Raw genomic sequence first — 20,985 nt, forward strand, 5'->3', positions numbered from 1 at the left:
GGGCCTATTCTGTTCTATGGTACTTTCTTAACTTTATGATATCTTTATATCTAATTGCTCTATATGTATATATGTATGATTATGTAATTTTTTCATCTATATATGCATATATTACTGCTATTTTAGGTACCGTGGGACTCCCACTTTGATGACAGGGAATAATAAAGCATGTGAATCTATGAAAGACACCCCTAATACTGGAGAAAAACAGTTGTAGCAATTGTGTGAGAAATTGTAGAATACAAAGGTTTCTTAACACAGAAGGAGAATAAAAAAAGATTCTAGCTATTGCGTCAAGATCTTTCAATTAAGGACATGGAGATGAGGATTATGCTTCTCCTTCTTTACTGATAAAAATACAGCAGCCAAACAATGGTAAACAAAACTTTAAACCGGCTTGCATTCTTTCATTCCAATCGCACCTTTAAGGTCTTTTCTTCTACTGCTAAATCCAAACCTTACTCTTCACCTTATGGGGTCCCACGGGCTTAATTCTCAGCCCCCTGCTTTTTAACATTTACGTTAGACCTCTGGCAGTACTGGTAGAAGACTCCATGTTGTCGCTATTTTCATATGCTGACGACACCCAAATTATCTTCTCCCTTTCAGTAGGTAAGACCACCGAGCCATCTATCCTCAAAACAGGCTTAAGCAAAGTTATGACCTGGATGAGTGCCAACTTCCTTAATGGCAAAAAAACAGAGGTCCTGGTTCTGGGCAACAATAAAGATCTCTGGGCCCCCAACATTGGCCCCCATAAATGGGTTTGCTCCCACGACTCAACCCAGACACGCAATCTTGGCTTCATCATCGACGATTAACTATCTATGCGTCAGCAAGTCACCAAGGTTGCTGCTACCTGTTTTATCATTTTAAAATGGTTGAGGAAGATTGTGTGGATGCCACCTACTCACACCCAGCATACCGTAGTCCAGGTCCTCATTACTTCAAGGCTGGACTATGGAAACATCCTCTATCTGGGCGTTAACAAGGATGTAACACGCAAGCTGCAGCAAGTCCAAAACTCTGCTGCTAAATTACTATGTCATGTTCCCAAAACTGCTTCGGCCTCCAGGCTGCTTGGGAAACTCCACTGGCTTTCGGTGGAGAAACGGGTCATGTTCAAAGCGCTTACGTACATGTTCCGCATCAAGCATGCTACATCTCCCCTCTACTTACAACGACTAGCTCATCTTTAGGTCCTTTCGCGCACTCTCCGGTCTTCCACTCTTGCAAACTTCCAAGTCCCTAAGACAAGACTCTCCCGTATGGGAGAACACTCCTTCTCTTACTTGGGTACTGTCCTATGGAATGTCTTGCCTCTATCCCTCCGTACACAATCTAACCTTCTCATGTTCCGCAAATCTCTGAAGACCTGGCTCTCTGTCCAGTAGTTCTTCCCTGTTTCTTGCAATTTCCCTCCCGGCGCCGGGAAACCCTTTTTGGGTATCTGTTGCTCTGACACATACATTTAAAAATAAAATAAAAAAAATTAAATACATTTCCTATGAGTTTCATTGACCTTGACTCCAAAGTTCCACCAATCACAGTCCGTCAGTACTTATAAAGTCCCATGTGACTATTGTCCATCCTCTTCCTTTGCAAATACAAACAACTTCAACTGTGTATGAGCGACCTGTCTCCATTGTGTATATAGGGAACCAACTGAAACCCCCAGCAAACAGGTGATCCGGAACTCAGCACTTCGAATGATGTAGCTTTCACACCAACCCTTCCACCTTGAACCTTAACTGTTTCTGCCTCAATAACGGCTATACTGCTTTGCTCTCTGAACCTGCTGACAAGAAAAACAGTCGCAAAACCATATCTCGCCAGAGAGAAAGCTGAAACCAAAGGGTGGTTTAAAATACAACATAATATCAGATAGATAATCAGCATGGTAAACAATACCAACAATAATCTCTACAATACAGATTATTAACCTATCCTTGGGTGGGATAATCCTTGCCTCCGTGTCCTTAATAGAAGTTAAATTTCTTGACACGATAGCTAGAATGTTTTTATTCTACGTCAGGACTGGAGACATCAAAGTATGCTGGTTTAAAGTTGTGCCACCACCAACAAAGCGACATTTACAATTGATTTGTGATAAAACACCTTACAAGTGGAATTAGATGACTAATCCACCGCTGCCATAATGTCCTCTAACCGAGACCATGTGGAAAAAGCCTTTGGCGCCACAGCACCTGGGACTGAATTTGTTCCAAAACTGGCCACATCGATTCCTGCTTCAGCCAACCACCATTTGCCAACCAACCAGCGTTGCTAAGGCTACTGGAGAACGAAAAGGTATCTGGAGAGAAATAAGTAGTTGGCCACTAGGCCTCTGCGATATTCACGGGTACAATCCTCAACACACAAGTTGTGATTATCAGGAAAAGCTGGATAAGTCAAACAAAGAGGGTCCCTTTAAGTCCATTTGGATATCCGAAAAGAAACTCCAGATGGAGCAAATACTCTACCAGTGATCTCCAAAACGTTCATGTCGGAAACTCACCTACAAAAAATGAGGCATTGAAGCAGGGTCAATTTAACTGATAGTTGTAGGACTTGGCCCTTTTTTTCTAAAGTTCCCTAAACTTTTTGCTTTCCCCCAGACCTTTTTTCTGACATGGTGTTGCCAACTTAGATGCTTTGGACACTTTGCCACTGCTAAACAGTGTCAAAGTGCAAGTGTTCCCTGTATAAAGTATAATGGTAATTGGTTGTCCATGATTGGTATGTTTGCCTTACTAGTAAAGTCCCTAGTAAAGTGCACTTTGTGTGCCAGGGCTGGTAATGCAAATGCTACTAGTGGGCTTGCAGCACTAATTGTGCCACCCACACAAGTAGCCTTAAAAAGGGAACTCAGGTCTGCCATTGCAGTGCCTGCGCGCAGTGTATTAAACTGCCATGTTGTTCTGACAAGTGCACCCACTTGCCAGATCTTACCCTTGCCTTTCTATGCACATCAGACACACCTATGGTAGGTCCAGGGTACCCCCTGGGCAGGGTGCAGTGCGCGAGAAAGGGAGGACATGTACTAAGGTGTGTACTATGTCCTGACAGTGAAATAATCTCTATTTCGTTTTTCACTGTTGAAAGGCCATCTTGCCCATAGAATAGAATGGGAAGGCTGTGTAATATGTTTTTCAGCCTATTTTCCCAAAGGCTTAAGATGGAGAGGTGAAGTGCGTGTGCCTTTTGCAGCCTGAACCCTTTATGAGGATTGTCCAGTTATCATGTGCACTGGAGTCCAAGTGAGTCTCATCAACACTTTGTGCGTGTACTCTGTGCACCGTGAGACCTTTGTGAGGATTGCCTTTAACATGCAACCGGAGTTAAAGCGAGATCTTCGTGCAGACTGAGACCTTTATGTGGAGTGCCCGGTGATCGTGCACTGGAAGCTCAAGGGAGTCTCAGCGACGTTGTGTGTGTGTGTGTGTCCTGTGGCAGCTTGGGATCTTCGTAGCAGTAGCGGCCTGGATCGGCAGCCCTGGAGGAGCTGGGTCGCCGGCCCGAGCCTGCCGTTGCCAATTCACAAAGATTGCATCGGAGGCCCAGCCACTGGACGAGGAGAGGAGAATGAGTTTGCGCCCCCCCAGGTAACGTGTGTCGACTCCTGGGGTGGTGTGCGGGCTCGGAGGGAGACGCTCTCGGCCTCTCTCTCGTTGCGGCAGCGCGAGCCTCTGCTTCGCGGCCCGTATTACCAAGGGAGTGGCAGTATCGGGGCTGGAGTGCATAGCTGCACTTTTTGATTACACAATACCCGTGTTGGGGGCAACTGTTGACAGAGGCTGACTAAGAGTCAGACGGAGTGGCGCAGAGACCACCTAAGGCAACGTGATCGGTGCCGGAGTGTATTACGCATTATTCCATTTCTGCATAATGGGGTACCTTACTGTCGTATTACACATTGCATCATTTCTGCATTACGGAGGACCTGATTAGCGTATTACACATTGCATTATTTCTGCAAAACGAACTACCCGATTAGTGTATGACGCATGGCATTATTTCTGTATAAAGAACTACCTGATTGCCGTGTGACGCATTGAATTGTTTCTGCATAACGAACTACCTGATTAGCGTATTAGGCCTTGCATTATTCTTGCATAATGGACTACCTGATTAGTGTATTATGCATTTCCTTATCTCTGTACAAGGACGTGCTTGGTGGTTATATTACACATCGCATTATTTTTACATTGCACCTTTGTCTGTTTGCTGCGTTACGCATTGCATTTTTGTACATTGCAAACTGTCCAATTGCTGCGTTACGCATTGCATTATTGTTACATTGCAAAAGTGTCTGATTCTAGCATTACGAACTGTATAAAATGGTATTAGGATTACAGGGGAATGTTTAGAACAGCTCATTAATATTGCCAGAATTTACAACGGCTGGCTGGCCTAACAAACTGCCAGGAGAAATAGTACACATACTCATATGTTGGATTTATATTGTGTGGTCTTATGGAATATCTTTTTTACATAAAATGTATACTCTTATTTATAAAACTCGTGTGGAGTCTATTTGTGGTGTCATCATTGGGTTTCTGCGAGCGTGGTTGCAAATACTTTACACATTTGCCTTGAAGATGAGCCTGGCTGCTCGTGCCAAGCTACCAAGGGGGTGAGCAGGGCTATCAAGAGGTGACCTTCCTTTCCCTGACGTGGAACCGCGGGTCCCTATTTGGCCTAAGGTACCTACCTCAGCCAACCAGGGATCCCGGGTCTAACAATAGTTGTTTCCTCATGCGGTCCTCATTTGCAGGGCAAGTCCTTAAAATTGGAGAACCACATCTACATCCCACAAAACAGAATACTTTGTTGTGGTGGACGAACCATCCTGATACTCCAAAGGAGTTTGCAAATTAACAGGTGTTCACCTACACGTCTACTACTCTCCTGGTGTAAGCTCGCAGACAGTAGAACGTCATCTTAAAGCCTAAAATAGTACACTGGAAGTTTTCAAAATGGGCAGATTTACTCAAAACTCTGCTTCAAAAAACTTAGTAAAGCCTTCATGCAGATTTTTCTTCAGTTACTCAATTAATATCCCCAACTTATGGTACTATTGAAGCATTTTTGTCTATCAAAAATAGACCTTTGTTTGAAGGATTTTAAGATGAAATGTAACCGCAAATAGCTAAGAGTTTAGATTGGGTAAATTACCTCAGGCTGTGTCCACTTCAAAATGGTCCCAGGAAACACTGCAAACTGTTTGTTCAACCCCAAGGAAACCGACACACGTTTTACTTTTTTGTCCCCTTTATCACTGACCCAAGTGGCTAATTATGTACTTCCAAAATAAGGTCATTATAAACTATTTATTTTCGAATTCTTCAATCAATTAGCACAAGACCTTCAGTTTTTGCCCCATCTCACTATTTCGTCGATGACTGGAGAATGAAATCCAAATATCTTTTAAATGACTCAAATTCCAATTTAACTAATATTTGTTTATATTTCAATATCATGTGTTTTATGGCTATTCCATATTTCAAATTCTATTTTAACCATAAATGAATTGTATGTGCTTAACACTACTTATTTATCAATTCGTTATAGCTTTTATTCTGTAGATTATTTTTTGGCTCTATGTAGCCCAAAAAATCTCTATACTTTAAAAGTGATTGGTTTCCTTAAACAATGCACGACAAAGAAAAAATATGTTGACAAGCAGACATTTTATAATATGGTGCATTTAAAAATAATGTTACCTACCAGCCACACATACTTTATATAGTGCAGACAGTCTTTGGCTTGCTTGTTCTCCAGGGACATAGTCTCCTAATCCAATGGTAGTGAGTGAAATGAAACAAAAATATAAAGCATCCAGATAGCTCCAGTTTCCTTCAATCAGACTGAAGACACATGCCGGGATGAACAAAAATAGGCATGCCACAAGACTGATGAAAGCAACTCCATGGAGAAGAGTAACCATAATGTTGGAAAATCCAAAGTGAATCCGTATGTAGCGTATTGGCTTGTCGTGCATCAGGATCAGCAGATTCTGAGATGTGATGGAGAGCACAAACAAAGAGAATGGAATTCCCAAAATCAAGTACAAAAGGCAAAATACTTTTCCATCATCAGATATGGGAACTGGGTGCCCGAATCCTGGAATTTATGGAAAAAAGAATACAAAATCTTTAAAGCATTTATTGATTTGGGTTGGAAGTAAGTGATAGTTTGATTTATAGCATTTTATTTCCTGATACTTTCATTTCTAAAATGTTCGTATTGCAGTATAAATATTTTAAACATGAAAATAGTGTGGATACAACAAACGTATTTATCCAATTGAAACAAAAACGCTGCTTATGTTCACAAGTGCCAAAGCATTATGTAGTAACCTGCACAACAAAAGACCAGCATACAACAACAAACTAATGACTTCCCACCAACGGACCAGATACCTGTTATCCGCCTCCCTCTTCCTTGTAGGCGCCCACCAGAACCACCGAGCCGACAGTGGAGGTTGCTCTTTCTCTCACTTGGAAGCCAAAGCCTGGAAGGACTTTTCCCGATATCTTGGTGAGGACTCAAGACCTGGCTGTTGAAATAAACAGAGCACGGCAAAGCAGCTAGTAACTCCAGCGCCTTGAGAGCCTCACGGGTGATTTCCCACGCTTTATAAATCCTGATTGATTAACTGTACAAATGTGCATTTTGAGGCAGCAACAGAGTACATTTCACCCACAGGGTAGGGAGTGTGCCCGAATTAGTATGAACAAATCAGCCTTTATTTATCTCTAGTGCATTCAGAGACTTGAATGGAAAAACACTTGTAGATTGTTCTCCATTTTATATAGTGGGACTGGTCTCCACTATCTCCGGCCTCCACTGACACTTGTGCATGGCAGAGAAAATGGCCACAACACCTTCCAGTCAATGCAGGAGGTATACATATGTCATGGTCTTTAGTTGCACTAGCTCCTAAAATTTCATACACTTAATCTTAACTACTTCCCTCTGCCTTCTACCTAGCAAGTTCCCTGCGTACCGCACAAGCAGCTGCATCCCCCTGGATTTTTACATTGTCACTGATGTTCCTCTTGAATGCTTTCATTTTGAATCATTAGTTGGAAGAGTGCCTAAACTTAAGACCCAGAGATACAGATATAGTGCTCTCTTGGGTCACCTTTAGTGTGCCATAAGAAGGAGGAAATCCTAAACAGGGTCTCCGAGCCATAATTTCAACAGTTTACATCATACCTACTCTGCAAACATCTTGATTTCAGTTACTGGCTGGTAGCAGCAAGTCCTGTAGTTCTGGAGTGAAAAAGGTGAAATGTCTGCATCCAGAGATTATGCTCAAAGTCCCTCTGTCACTGTGTGTATGAAGCCCAGTGAAATCTGGTAACAGTTAGCCTTTTGTCCTTATGTTCAGAAGCCTTATCTGGAATGCAATAAGGAACACAAAGATCAGAATGAAGGATAAGAGATAAATTAGAGCAATCACCTTCACTGCCCCTTCATCTTTTTGAAAGAAAGACGGAAAATGACTGACCATAGAGGAACAAGAAGGTTAAACCCATCCCTTACTTTATCTTTTTCGTCAGGATCTGTCTGGATGAAATACACGCTTCCCGCCTGAGCAGACACCTTGAGATTGTACTTGCTTGGTATCACATGGGCACTAGCCCTTACAATATATCTTGGGAAAAGGGCAAGTCTGCTCTAACCAGCTTCCGGCTTGAAGAGAGAAAATTTGCTCTACCCTGATGGGTTGGAATTCCTAACTAAAAGAGTTTACTTGAAATCCAGGACATTGGAATGCTGCACAAGTGCCAAGTACTGTGAACATAAATCAGATTCTCACCCCGTCAAATGCTGCCCAGAATGCATGGAGGCAGAATGAGCTTCTTTAAATGTGGTGCTGCACAATGCCAGTTTTCTTGTAGTTTCCCAAAGGACTAAAAACAACTTACGTTTATGAATACTATATTAGATGGTACAATCATTGTCAGGAAGATCACTATTCTCATTATTCTCAATTGGAATTTTGAACAGAACAGTGGTCGGGAATGTGAGCAATGTATTCTTAGTATGACACTGGGATCCAATGTTGATACTTGTATTTATTGGTCTTTTGCAGTTTTCAAAGCATTGCGATCAGCTAGTGATCAGCTAGTGATTACAAACAGTATATTAGACGGTATCACTGGTAGCAGCAGAATTACCATCACATTTCTAGTTCATGACAAGCAAAGCAATCGTGAAAAATATATTTTGAGAAGAGTCTGGGTACCAAGTGGTGTTGCTTCTTTTCATTGGTGACAGCTTCTTGTTCTAGTGAACTCAATTATTTATTTTGTTTGGCACTAATTATTATTTTACACATCTATTTAACTGTTAAAAAGGAGTCCACTTTGCAAAATACTCTTGATTGGACCTTAGTATCAAGTTTCACACCGCTTCATTTGAGGTAGGTGTTGACTGCTCTACTAAGGTCTTTTGAAGAGACGAGGGGGCTTGTGAGGGCATCTTTCAAGTCACAGGCTGAGCAGGTATCTAGCAAGACTTACAATTCCCACTTTGATAATATATGGTTTCTATAGTTTTTGCAACTGGGCAAACAGCTTAACAACTCAACCATTCTTATCAAAGTCCTATTTCTTTGTTTACAAGAACAGAACTGGTGAGGACTGTTACTGATTAAATAGTGAGCTTCTTCTGGTGATGCCAACCAACTTTGTAGCATGGGAGCTACAGTGGAGGCAGTTGCTCACAAGTGGAGCAGTAAAATGTAGGGTCCACTCTTTGTCACAATTTTGCAATCATATACGAAATTATCCTCACTGTGTGTTCTGATTTCATTAGCGAGTGTGAAGCATTTAAATGGACTAATGAACTGTGGGGACAATAGTCACTGTAGGGTCTAGAGATTTATATAGGAGTGCACTACTGTTCAATATATACATGTAATCATGCTTCAGTTTATTCACGTTTTGCATTTATTTTCAAAGTTACATGTGCACATGTATAATCATGTACTCAAAGTTTATGCTACCTGCTGAATTAATTTCGCTAGATTATCAGCCATGTTCCAACCAAAATGTTCCGCTAGAAACCAATGCAATTCAGTCAACCTGACTGTATGGTGCAAAAAAATCTGTGCAGTATATCAATATAATAGCTCACCACTCCACTAGAATCCCCATCACCCATCCCAAACTACATTCATCCACACTCTTCTCATTTACTCTACCAAAAACCACAGAAAGAAGTTTGTTTTATACAATTTGGCTCAATACACTTCTCATTTACTCTTCCATTCCTGCGTCTTGGCCTAGGGTCTCTACAGGATATGGTCAAAGCACATTTCGGTAGATTACACTTTCTCTACAGCACCTTCATCAGAACCTATAAAGCAGTGGATGGTCATCCTTTATCCAGGGAAACAAGCTGGGAACAAAGGTTCTAACCATGACTATATAGCTAACGACAGCTCAGTGAAAGGGGCCCGTTCTATCCATCAGTACCCCGTCTAGGTAACACGTCTGCGACTGCAGTTCAATTACCGAGACGGGGTACCGACGGATAGAGCAGGGCCCCGTTCCCTGAGCTGTCGCCAGGTTGAGGTGAGGCAACTTGTCCATGAACTTTGGGTGCAAACACTAAAATACGTAAAAAAGAAAGGATTACTGGTTTGCTATCACAGCACTTATTACTTTTTCTCACTGGCAGCATCAATCTTTTTAGGTCCTGACGAAAGCCTGGATACCTTTTGGATCGACTTGGCTGAAACATGTAGACCTTTTTGTCTAACATTAAGCAGTTTCAATCTATACTGCTTTTGCACGGTCTTTTAATCGAGTCAGTAGAAGCAAGCTATTAAATAATATTTTTGTTCTGACTAGGCAGTTTTAACATCACTACCTCACTTTGTTATACTTTTTTTGCGCTGAATCCTCACCACTTCTCTCCCAGCCGTTCTCATCTGTGGGATTTAGTATATCTGTGATAATGTAGGAATACCAAAAACATCCCTGAGCTCCTTCTCAGAGAAGAAGTTGTAGCCCTTAGTGGGACTAGGTTTTCCCACTAAGAGGAGATAGTGTGGCTCAATGGTTAGAGCGGCAGACCCTGATGCAGAGGTCTAGCCCAGGACCAGGGTTCAATTCCCTGCCTCGGCGGGTCTTGGGCTCAAATATTCCACGGACCTGATAATTCTCGCCTCGGTGCCTATTCTAATCATGGAGTCCCACTCTGCAACTCTGGGCAATAGCTTGCTTAATCTCCACAACGGCCCCCACAACGCCAAGGATGCCCGGCCTTCACCCTGGGGGTGCCCAGGAGTGGACGCCTCACAGGGAAAGCCAGGACGGGTTCCACAGCGGTATTCGTACAAGCGCCTTGAGACCCTTGCGGGTGAGTAGTGCGCTATACAAGTATCAATTTACATTTACCCAAATGATGAAGCATGCCACCTCTGATGGGTGAGGGTATTCGTCCTGAAAGGTATTTCTCCCACAAGGAGATAGCGTGAGATTCTAGTCTGTCACTCTACATGCTTACATTTTCAAGTTTAGACCCAAGGATTTGTTTGTGTTGAAGCTCACCTACTTGCCAGGCCCAAACCTTCCCTTTTATCACATAGAAGTCACCCTAAGGTAGGGCCTCAGCAGCCCATGGGCAGGGCACAGTGTATTTAAAAGGTAGGACATGTACTCTGGAGTTTTACATGTCTTGGTAGAGAAAACTGCTAACTTAGTTTTTCACTACAGCAAGGTTAGTCTCTCACAAGGCAGCTCCAATGCTATCCAATGGAACACTTTACAAGTGTAACTTCCAAGTGGGAAAATGTAGGAAGAGTAAGTTTGGTGTCTCTGGACTCACAATTTAAAAACACATCTTTGAGTGAAGCTGGTTTTTAAATTGCTGGTCTGAAAATGCCTCTTTTAGAAAGTTGCAATTTTCTTTCTTCAATGTTTCTGTACCTCTATCTGTCCCTAGAACACATGACTGGGTTGGGTGACAGCTGGGCTTTATACATTCCCTCTAGACAGTAACACACAAAGGGAGCGGAGATGTGCCCTGCATATCCTGATGGCCCATCACCAGGCTGATGTGTCTTCCTGAGCTAGCGTGAGAGGGGGGAGCTGACACTTGCACCTGAACAGAGCTGTGCCTGTCCCCACACAAAGAGCTACATACCCCCATGTAGTGTGTCTGGAGCCAGGGCCAGGAAGGGCAGGGTATTGTAAACTACAAAGATCTTTCATTGAAATCTCTTCACTTCAAAGGCTAAAATTTATATACGTACTCTTCCTCTGACCGCATATACTCAGAACACTTACTGAACGGAGGGCACTCTGCCAGGAAGAATAGCTGTTGTGCTACCAGGAGGGACTGCCACTTTGCATGCTTTGCTTTGTTGGCCTGCTGGCTGCTGCCTCTTACCTGGGAGTGAGAGGACTGGACTTTACTCTCTACGTCCTGCATCTCTCAATGTTTACCGGGTTTTCTTTGGACTTGCCTCATGTTCCTGATTTGTCAGAAGTATCAAAGACTTCACATGCATCTTACTACCAGCACCCGGGCTCTTTTTCTGAGAGTCCTGCTCTGTCAAACAACACATCGACACTGAAGAGTCATTCGGAACCAGTGCATTCCCTGTGAAATCGGTGCATTGCTGCTGCCTGTGCTGAAGCTGTGCACACCGCTCGCCGAGTGTGCAATGCAACAACCTCAACTTGCAACACAGCCAGACTTTGCAGACGCAGCGCCTCTGAAAAAACGCTGCTGCGCGAGTCTTGCACAACGCAACGCTGATGTCTGCGACGCCCCGTCCCAGACTCTGACGCATCCCTGACCCTGTGCGGCTTTGCGCAGACATATTGCCTTCAACCAATCGGTTCGACCTCGGAACTGACGCACATTGCTTGACAACGACTTTGCCAGATTTCAGAAACAACGCATCGCCTGCAACAGAGATGCATCACCTCCAATTTTCTACGCATCGTACCTGAGCATCGACGCATCCAAGGTACTGTCAGCGGGTCTGCGTGACTCCTCTATCCGGTCTGCACTCTATCGTGGTTGGACTGCACTTTTGGATTTCCACAGTCAAGCATGACCTGATAGCCCTAGTTGGAGCTATTGATTTCTAAGCACTGCCTTTTAATTCAATCTTGCAAGATTCATATCTTGACTTGTGTATGTTGGACGTTTATCGTTTTGGTCTTGTTTTACTCAAATAAATATTGGCTATTTTTCTAAACTGGTGTGGAGTACGTTTGTGGTGTTTTCACCGTGTTACTGTGTGCACAAATACTTTACACATTGCCTCTTTAGTTTAGCCTGACTGCTCTGTGCCAAGATACCAGACGGTGAGCACAGGTAAACTTTTAGTGTGTACTAGACTTGCCCTGACTAGGATTGTGGTCCCTGCTTGGACAGGGTACATACCTCTGCCAACCAGAAACCCAATTTCTAACAAGTAATCTAATCTGTTCAGGTGTACTAGGGCACAGTTTAGGCCAGTGTTTGAGTCTAGTATATGCATACTATACTCAAACACTGCGCTAAAGTAACAATGAAATCAGCTGCATCCTGAAGATATAGGGTGCAAGGAATGGGTCTTCCAGTAGGATTCCCAATAAAGCATGGGGACTCTCATGTAAGGTTTGTCATATCATTTGGAAGATAAACATTTGGTTATCGTATAGATATATTGCATTTGTGTTCGCTTAGCAACATTTCTGCAAACCACTTTAAGTGAGGTAGCAAAGAGGTCTCCTCAATTTCCTCAAAATGCAAATTTTTGCTTCTGCCAATGGCATGAAGATCGTTCCTGTCTTGTGTGCATTCATATCTGGAATATTACGTGTTGTGCAACAGGACTAGCAGGCAGTGAATGTAACGGTCTCTCCTATTGCGCTCCCCATTGTCGATATGATCCAAAACCAATACTGCAACAAGGCCATGCATGACCACAGAATATGTACCATGTGCCAACTCTGCTTGCCCACACTTCCAAGGGCAGGAGATCCAGCTAAGACTGGCAGATGTGGATCGGTGCAGGGACGAATATCACGGATAGAGCTAATTTCCAAATTCAATGCATTGAACTCAAAACTGCTGATTTCAATGTTTAATTACACACGTATAATAAACACAAGATTTGCATTAGATAATTATATTTCGGCATTATAAGCACACATATGAAGCAACATACTTGAGTTAGTCTAACTACTAATGTGATTTTAAATGCCGACTTTACATGTTCAGATTTAGAGGCCTTTTTTGCTTTTAAACTTGTTTTGCACAAGATCATTTTCTCTTTCCACTACAGATGCTGTCATTTTAAAGAAGCCATCTGCTAGCTATTGAATAGGCATTTGTTATGTATTAGACAATAGTGAAGTTCTCACCGGGAGGAGAGAAGATGGCAGGAAACGCGACTCGTGGAAAGAACTGCCTGAACCACAAGATCTGTTTAAAGTAACAAACCAAGGACATCATTGCAAAGCTCATTGTGAAGACGTGAGAAACTGGGGAGTTTACCCGTTCCCATTGTTCGCCAATGAATGACTGGTTCAGGGGAGCGAGGAAATGTGAATATTGTGTGTTGCTTAGATTAGTTGGAGCCCTTCCATGAGAAAGAACACTTTTCTTTTCTGAGCCCGTGCTCCAGAGACCTTAAACTAGGTGCGGACAGCTTGATGCAGAACTTAGTAGATAGACTTTCGAGATATCTACTGACTCAAAGCTCAGAATTCGTTTTCAATCTTTAGACATTTCCACTGCTTTAGTGCTGAAGCTTCATGCTTAAGCATTCTTATTCTCTCATCAGAACCCTTCATTTGGATTTTCTGGACTGACACCTTATCTTGTTTGCTAAAATAAAAACCCTTTTTATGCCCAATCTTTATTAATAAGAATTAGGGATTTTCCTTTATGGAACACATTTCTTGCAGTTTATCTATCCTATTTCTAATTCTTACTAATGTGGTATTTTATCTTGATTTGAAATATCGACTTATGGATTATTTGAATATGTAATAATGATAGCTAAATATTAATACTTACTGAATTCATGACTGATGTTGAATTAAATTGTTAATAAACCCTTTAATCTCACACTTTTTGTTGATTCATCTGAACCCCCAACTGGACTTCACTGTTCATAGTAGTTGGTGTAAACAATAGCTCCTTATCTCTCCCTGTTGACTAACAAAGGTTCATACGAATACGACCAATGGCAGTTTTCTTCTCATTATACCCCAACAATTAAGATACAAGACTCCCCGCTCCGGCACCACTCATTTAAAATAGCTGTATTTTAGTCTGGTCTTTAGTGAACTGGTGTTATGACACATCAGCAACTCTGACAATTCATCTTCAGTCTATTATTATGGACAGGTTTCCTGCTATAACCAAGGAAAAAGAAGAATATAGGAGTATGCTGTAGATAGACTGGAGATCATACCACAGCATATTCCCCATATCTGTAGATAGGCATGAATCAGACTTAAGAGTAGTATGAACACAGTCTGGCACATTTTTAAATTTTGAACGAATACGGTGAGAAAGTGGTCTGTATTTCCACCATGGAGAGAGGTGCAGGCCATATTCACTTGCCAAATTACTGAATGTTTTCAGGGTTATCCAATATCAAGTCTCCAACAATGAAGATCCTAACCCTCTTCATATAGGCAATCCGACCATTTTAACTCTGATTAGGAGTTATCTGTTCCTGAGGATGCATGCCTTACTGAGAGGCAATGTGGCCATAAAACTAAGAGGGCATTTAGTCAGAATGCCAGCTATCCTCATTAAGGGTCCGTTTGGAATCCCGTAGGGTTTGGCACATACAATGGTCATAACTGTAACAAACAGCTGGGGATACTGTGAATTGATTTGTGGATATATTCCTGGAAAACTTCAGCTGCCAAGGAAAGTGGTTGTGTGTGACAAACACAGTGATATACCAACAGCTCTCTTTCAACTCCAGCTGATAGTATGATTTATTAAATATGAAAAGAATCTGGCAATATCCAGTTGGCGTATCATGCAGATGCAAGATGTTTCTCTCTGGATTAGCCCTGGGTGTAGTTCACGGAGTCTTGCTACGTGGAACTGCAGTTTTTGCTGGTATTCCTGCCGCTTGGGTAGAAATTCTACCCGAGCGGCATCTCTCGCGCTCGCGAACTTGCGGCGAAAAAACTCAGCTGTACGTCGAGAAGCAGAGTTTTTTTGGACTCCGCGAGCTCCGCGGTGTGCAGAGTGCAGAAAACTCTGCAAACTCCGTGAACGGATCGCAGTTCACCAGCCAGGCCTACTCAGGATTGTAAGATTGGGATGGTGCCTGTCCACAAAGGTTAAAAAATTAATGCCCTGGATGATGATTAAGCAGTAGAATGATGAGAGAGACAGTGTGTGAGGTCACTAACAGGTTTGATGACATCTTGCTTCAACACTTTATCAAGTTCATTCTCAACTTTTAAAAATTACTGAGCCACTGGTTTTACTGACTTCGGACTGATGAGTTTTAATGAATCTGGCAATTTTGCTGTTGCTTTTGAAAAGTTCAAGAAAAGTGTGTTAGATCAGCAGCAACCTGGCATAGTACCTGGAACAGAACATTTTCACTGCAGATCTGAAGTGCAATAGACATCCTGTACCTGTACTGGTTGGATTTGTACTCAGGGTCTGCATTTCAATTTCTTACAGAGGAAAGCCATAGGACACTTCCCATTCTGCCACCCACAAACTTGAGAAGGGGACAGTGAGAGCGCTACCACCCAGATAGGGATGGTCTTGGACTGATCTACTTACTGGCTGGCAGAGACACGGCTTGCTTAACACGTTGTCTTCATGTGTGAAAGAAAACACAAGAACGAGAAGGGACTTTTCCAAATTAACGAGGCAATCTATTTTGGCATCGAGTGATTATAATCGCTACCATACAAATGGTAAAATTTGCAAGAAACCTCTCTGTAAAACAAACAAACCTAGGCCGCGGATTCCAATGTGACATGCAAAAGTGTGATTCTTGGCAAAAGTGGATGCAGCACTTCAGCAGAGCCAGTCAACAGAGAGGGAATGAATTAGCAGCTAGTTATTTGTAAGGCCTGTCAAAGTTTTCTAGAAGATTGCAGCTTTGTCTTGTTTGACCTCACGTGTGCGACCTTTCCCCTAGTGACCGCTGGACTGAATTACTCACTGCCTGGCTGGGAGTAAGCAGAGTAAAAATGTTGAACACGGAGATTGAGGCAGAACGAACACAGGGAGTTTGGTGTTCCTACTTTCCGCCGCTTGTTTGCATTTCCCGTCTCTGCGGCTGCCCGAGGCCACCCGGTGGCCATCAGGAGGGCGGGCCCTTAGTCCCAGAGGGCTGCCCCCGCCCCTTTCTTATGGTCACCCACTCCTCCCCCGGGCAGGCGATGCCCGGCAGGAGGGTGGGCGGGACGGTGACGCGCGTCCGGGGCGGCAGGCAGGGTGAGGGGTATATATCTCCCCCTCGCCATTGTAGTGGCCTCTTTGCCGCTCCGGACGTCGTGCGTCGTACATCGGGACACTTTTGGGGCTACCTTCTGCGGTGAGTGTTCCTACGGGTTGTACCCCCCCCTACGCCTACTCCCTCTCCTTAGACGTTGAGCAGGGCTAGGCGGGCCGCTGTGGAGGTGGGGGTAACTGGGGCACGGCCGGCCGACTTCACCGGTCGCACGGGGTGGAGGGCAGGCTTGGGCGGCCCGTCCACTCTCCAGGGCTCTTGTGAGCCGCCTCACTGTCGGTCGCGGGGGGTCGCGTGTGGCATCCGATTTCTCCCCTCCCCCCCCCGCCCTGGATAGCTAAAGGGATAGCTCCGCTCATTAGCCCTAGCGCAGGGCCAGTGTTGCAGGGCTGCGGGCCGTCGGTTATCTGTGCTCGACTCTCCGGGGGTCTAGGCCAATTTAAAGTATGCCCGCACTAGTACCCTAGCGTCTTCCCAGCACCATGTAAAGCAAATTGGGTGGTTTGGACCACAGTGCTGTTGGAGGCCTCGCTTTTCACACGGAGCCAGGAATGTTTGAAAATGGCGCCCGAATCTAGACAAGCCCGCATTAGTATTCAGGCGTCCGTGGGCTCCGTGTGAGGCCAGGAGTCTGGCAGTCCCCTGTTGACTGGGAGTCTGGGACGCCGTCGTGCGGTCGGGCGCAGTGCAGCGCCATGGCTGGCGATACCTCCCACCCCCCCCTGGTTTCCACCATGCTAGCCACTGCTCGGGTGGAATCGGTCCCGGGGGTTATTTGTCAGGCCTCCCGGGGTGGCCAGATGCTGGGCCCGCGCGGTGGGGGTCAGTGGTGAGGCATTAGGTCAAGGGCGATGAGAAGGAGGTTCGTAGTGGGGCTTGCGTACTATACCCTGGGATTAGCTCAGCGGGCTAGACACATTTCAGCCTTGCTCATAACGTAGGAATCGCCCCATTATGGTGATATGGGAGACTGTACCCGCCTGGAGCGGTTAAAGCGGGCAGTGTTTGCCTGTCTCACAGGCCGCCCACTCTTCGTGGGCCACCTTCCCCCACCCCGGGTAGGCGGAGAGGTGTGGATATCCCAAAATGGGTACTCGCGAGCCTCGGCGGTACCCGTAGCTATCAGGACGCAGTGCAGTTTGTAATCGCGAGCCATTTGGCATATTGCTCGGGGCTGAGTTTTCCTCGAGGGGGGGGGGGGGGAATATGCCCTCATTTCTGGTACCGACAATGCCGTGCGGAGTTCCGAGGGGATATGGAGGACAGACACCCTCCTTCCACCGGCGCGAGCGGGGGGTATGCACCGGGTCACAGCTCGGGACAATGAGCAGCGGAGCGCTAGCACGGCGGGAGGTTTAACACCCGCATGGGCGGCGCGTTGCTTGATCACTTTCAAATGGTGCGCTGGCCTCTACTGGCCGTTTGTGGTCGGCGCATGCTGGACGGGCATGGCGCTTAGACCCTGGGGCACACGTACCTGGTCAGCAGCTTGACAGGCCAATTGTGGGGTATGCCATATTTAGCGGGGACAGCCGAGCGTGCTTTCACTGGTAGGGCTGCCGACCTGGTGCATGAGACCAGGGTTCAAGTCTCGAGGTGGCGTCCATAACCAGTGATTCGGGGCTAATCACTCAACTCCCCGTGCCGGAATGGGTCATGTAAATATGGTACTCAGTTATGCGCTCCGATACCTTCGGGTCAGGTTTGCGCTATAGTTGTTTAATGTAAACACGATGCTCGTGTTTGGATAACCACCCGTGATCCCGGCGGAGTTTGAGGGCACAGGTCAACAAAATAAAAGAGGTAGCAAACAGTGTGTTACAAGAGAAAGTGACGGGCACATGTTACTCACTAATACCAAACACAGGTAGAAGGATAATACTGCAATTAAAGCATGCCCCTGTAGTGGCTTCCTTTGCCCCTGCGGGTAAGGGGGGCCCGTGCAGAAGCCCATGGCAGTGGGCAGATGTGAGTTTAGTGCCTTGGGCAGCGCCAAGCACTGGAACCCCTACCCCGTGCCTGATTGGTTGCAACCGGTGCTCAGGTAAGCGCGGGTCGCGTCACGCTACGTGACCAACAAGTGGGGGATACTTAGATCCAAAGCATGGTGCAAGAAACAGCTCAATTCTTATAGCACGAATGACGGGCTAAAGGTTGTTCGTCTCGGGGTCAGTTGAAGACGTTCAACACTTATCGAACGAATACGTAAAAGTAAGCGGGAAATCAATATATTCACGTTTCGCCCGTGCCTGAAGGTGTAGGCAACCGGCGCTCAAGAAGCGCGCCAGGACCTCCAGGCCGCGCCGTGCTAGATAAATAAGACTATAGCGGGCAGGCAAATACAAGTGCCCGAATTATCTTAGTTCAGAGAGCGTTAGACTAAAGAGTTATAGGTTCTCGGTTCTATCCTGGGTGTCGGCAGAAGCATGTTAGTGACCAACACGCAGCATTAGTGCTAGGGGAAACGTAGGAATAGAGCATACACTTTTCACGTGTCGGAATGTGTAGGCATCTTTGCTCAGGCAAAAGCGCTCCAAGACCCTCTTTCTAATTCGCGCTGTATATATATGCAAATTGCAGAATGCTAAGCACGTAATACCTCCATGCCTGGGGAGAGGCTCATCCCATTAATATGTTTGTGTGCCTCCTGGTGTTGGTTTCTCGATATCAGCCGCCCGTTCTTTTAGGTCGCAAGGTGATCATGGGTAGTGATACCCCTACTCATGACTTGACCCATTCTTTCGGGTTGAGTTGGCGCTGGATGTCTAGTGGTTTCCAGCCTATGGGTTGCTTTCACAGGCAGGGATTTTGGCTTAATAACTTCGTTAGTGTTGAGTGCGTGCTGGATAACTAGGGTGCAGCTGAAATAGTGGTTTCCTGTCCCAGGATCGCATTCACATGCAGTGATGTGGGTCAAATCGATTAGTTTGTGCTGATTTCGCGCTGCTTAATTAGGTTTCTTGTCGCAGGATCGCGTCACTTGCAGTGATTTCGGTCAACTCAATTAGTTTGTGCTGATTTCGCGCTGCTTAATTAGGTTTCTTGTCGCAGGATCGCGTCACTTGCAGTGATTTCGGTCAAATCATTTGTTTGTGCTGAGTTTGCGCTGCTTTAATAGTGGTTCTTGTCGCAGGATCGCGTTCACACACAGTGACTTCGGTCAACCCTTCTACCTTGCATGTGCCTTGGATTGATATGAATTATTGCACATAAGCGCTCCTCTTCTGGGCCGAGCTCACACTTCCGACACTGTGCTAGAACCAGGTTTCGAGCCTAGGGTCGTGTCCAATTAGGTGATCCTGGACTAAGTGCGCACATGCAGGGATTTCGGTCAAATCAGTTAGTTTGTGCTGAGTTCGCGCTGCTTAATTAGGGTTCTTGTCGCAGGATCGCGTCACTTGCAGTGATTTCGGCCAAATCATTTGCTTGTGCTGAGTTTGCGCTGCTTTAATAGTGGTTCTTGTCGCAGGATCGCGTTCACACGCAGTGACTTCGGTCAACCCATCTACCTTGCATGTGCCTTGCTTTGATATGAATGATTGCACATAAGCGCTCCTTCTTCTGGGCCGAGCTCGCACTTCCGACGCGGGTGCTAGAACCAGGTTCTGAGCCTAGGGTCACGTCCAATTAGGTGATGCTGGACTAAGCGCGTTCACATGCACAGGGTTTTCGGGCAAATCAGTTAGTTCGTGCTGAGTTGGCGCTGCTTTAATTTTGGACTTTGGCCAAATCACGTACCTTGCAGATACCTGAATTGGTAAAGAATTACTGCTCATTTTAGCGCTCCTTACTTATGGGCTGAGCTCGCGCTCCCCGACGTGTGCCAGAACCTGGTTTCGGGCCCTGGGGTCGCGCCCAATTAGATCATTCTGGACAGAGCGCGTAACGCGCATGTGCCGGAAGGTATAAGGTATAACCGGAGCACCTGTCCCTTTGAACAGAGCGCACCGCTGTTTAATTTGGCACAGTCATAACACAGGGTTGGTCCTTCCTTGCCCGGGTAAATAGTGGCATGTTACATATTGCAGCGCTTATTCTGGGCCAACTATCCACTTGCTACCTTGCAGGCACTCATTAAGAGGCTACACACTTAATTGCAATTTCCTGGGTAAAGACCTGTCCTTGTAAACGCCTTCTCGGAGCCAAGTCTGTAGAAGAGCGCTTGAACATTACGCGTTACATCTAGAGGCAAGCACATAGTTCCCACCTTCACTGAGTAGGGGGAAGAGCACAAAAGGTTCATACACGAGCTGTCCAAGCTCGGTGTCTGCCTCCCTTTTAACCATAGGAAATGGTATTCGCTTGGTCATGAATCCATTCACCAAGGGGCCAAAAATACAGGCTGGTACTGAACACATACATGTCGAAGGGATGCCGGTTTTGGTATTGTTCGCCTATCCAACACAACCTTCACCAGCGAGTCAGATTCCCCCAAGTGTTCCATAGGAAAGGGTTTAAATTGCTTCTGCTTCACCTGTCACAATTCTCAGCCCCAGGCATGCCATCTGGTG

At 45.3% G+C, this 20,985-nt stretch overlaps 1 protein-coding gene across 1 annotated transcript in view; it reads right to left on the bottom strand.

Moving 5' to 3' along the window:
• The window catches only part of LOC147690343 (potassium channel subfamily K member 1-like), a 144,803-nt gene that overhangs the window by 58,705 nt on the left and 65,113 nt on the right, over positions 1-20,985 (bottom strand). Inside the window, exon 2 of the mRNA XM_086936671.1 lies at positions 5,731-6,126. Within this exon, the coding sequence (XP_086792797.1) occupies positions 5,731-6,126 (396 nt within the window). The remainder of the gene's footprint in view (positions 1-5,730; positions 6,127-20,985) is intronic.

Source organism: Lissotriton vulgaris, chromosome 9, assembly GCF_964263255.1.
Source record: "Lissotriton vulgaris chromosome 9, aLisVul1.2, whole genome shotgun sequence".
Taxonomy (NCBI): Eukaryota; Metazoa; Chordata; class Amphibia; order Caudata; family Salamandridae; genus Lissotriton; species Lissotriton vulgaris.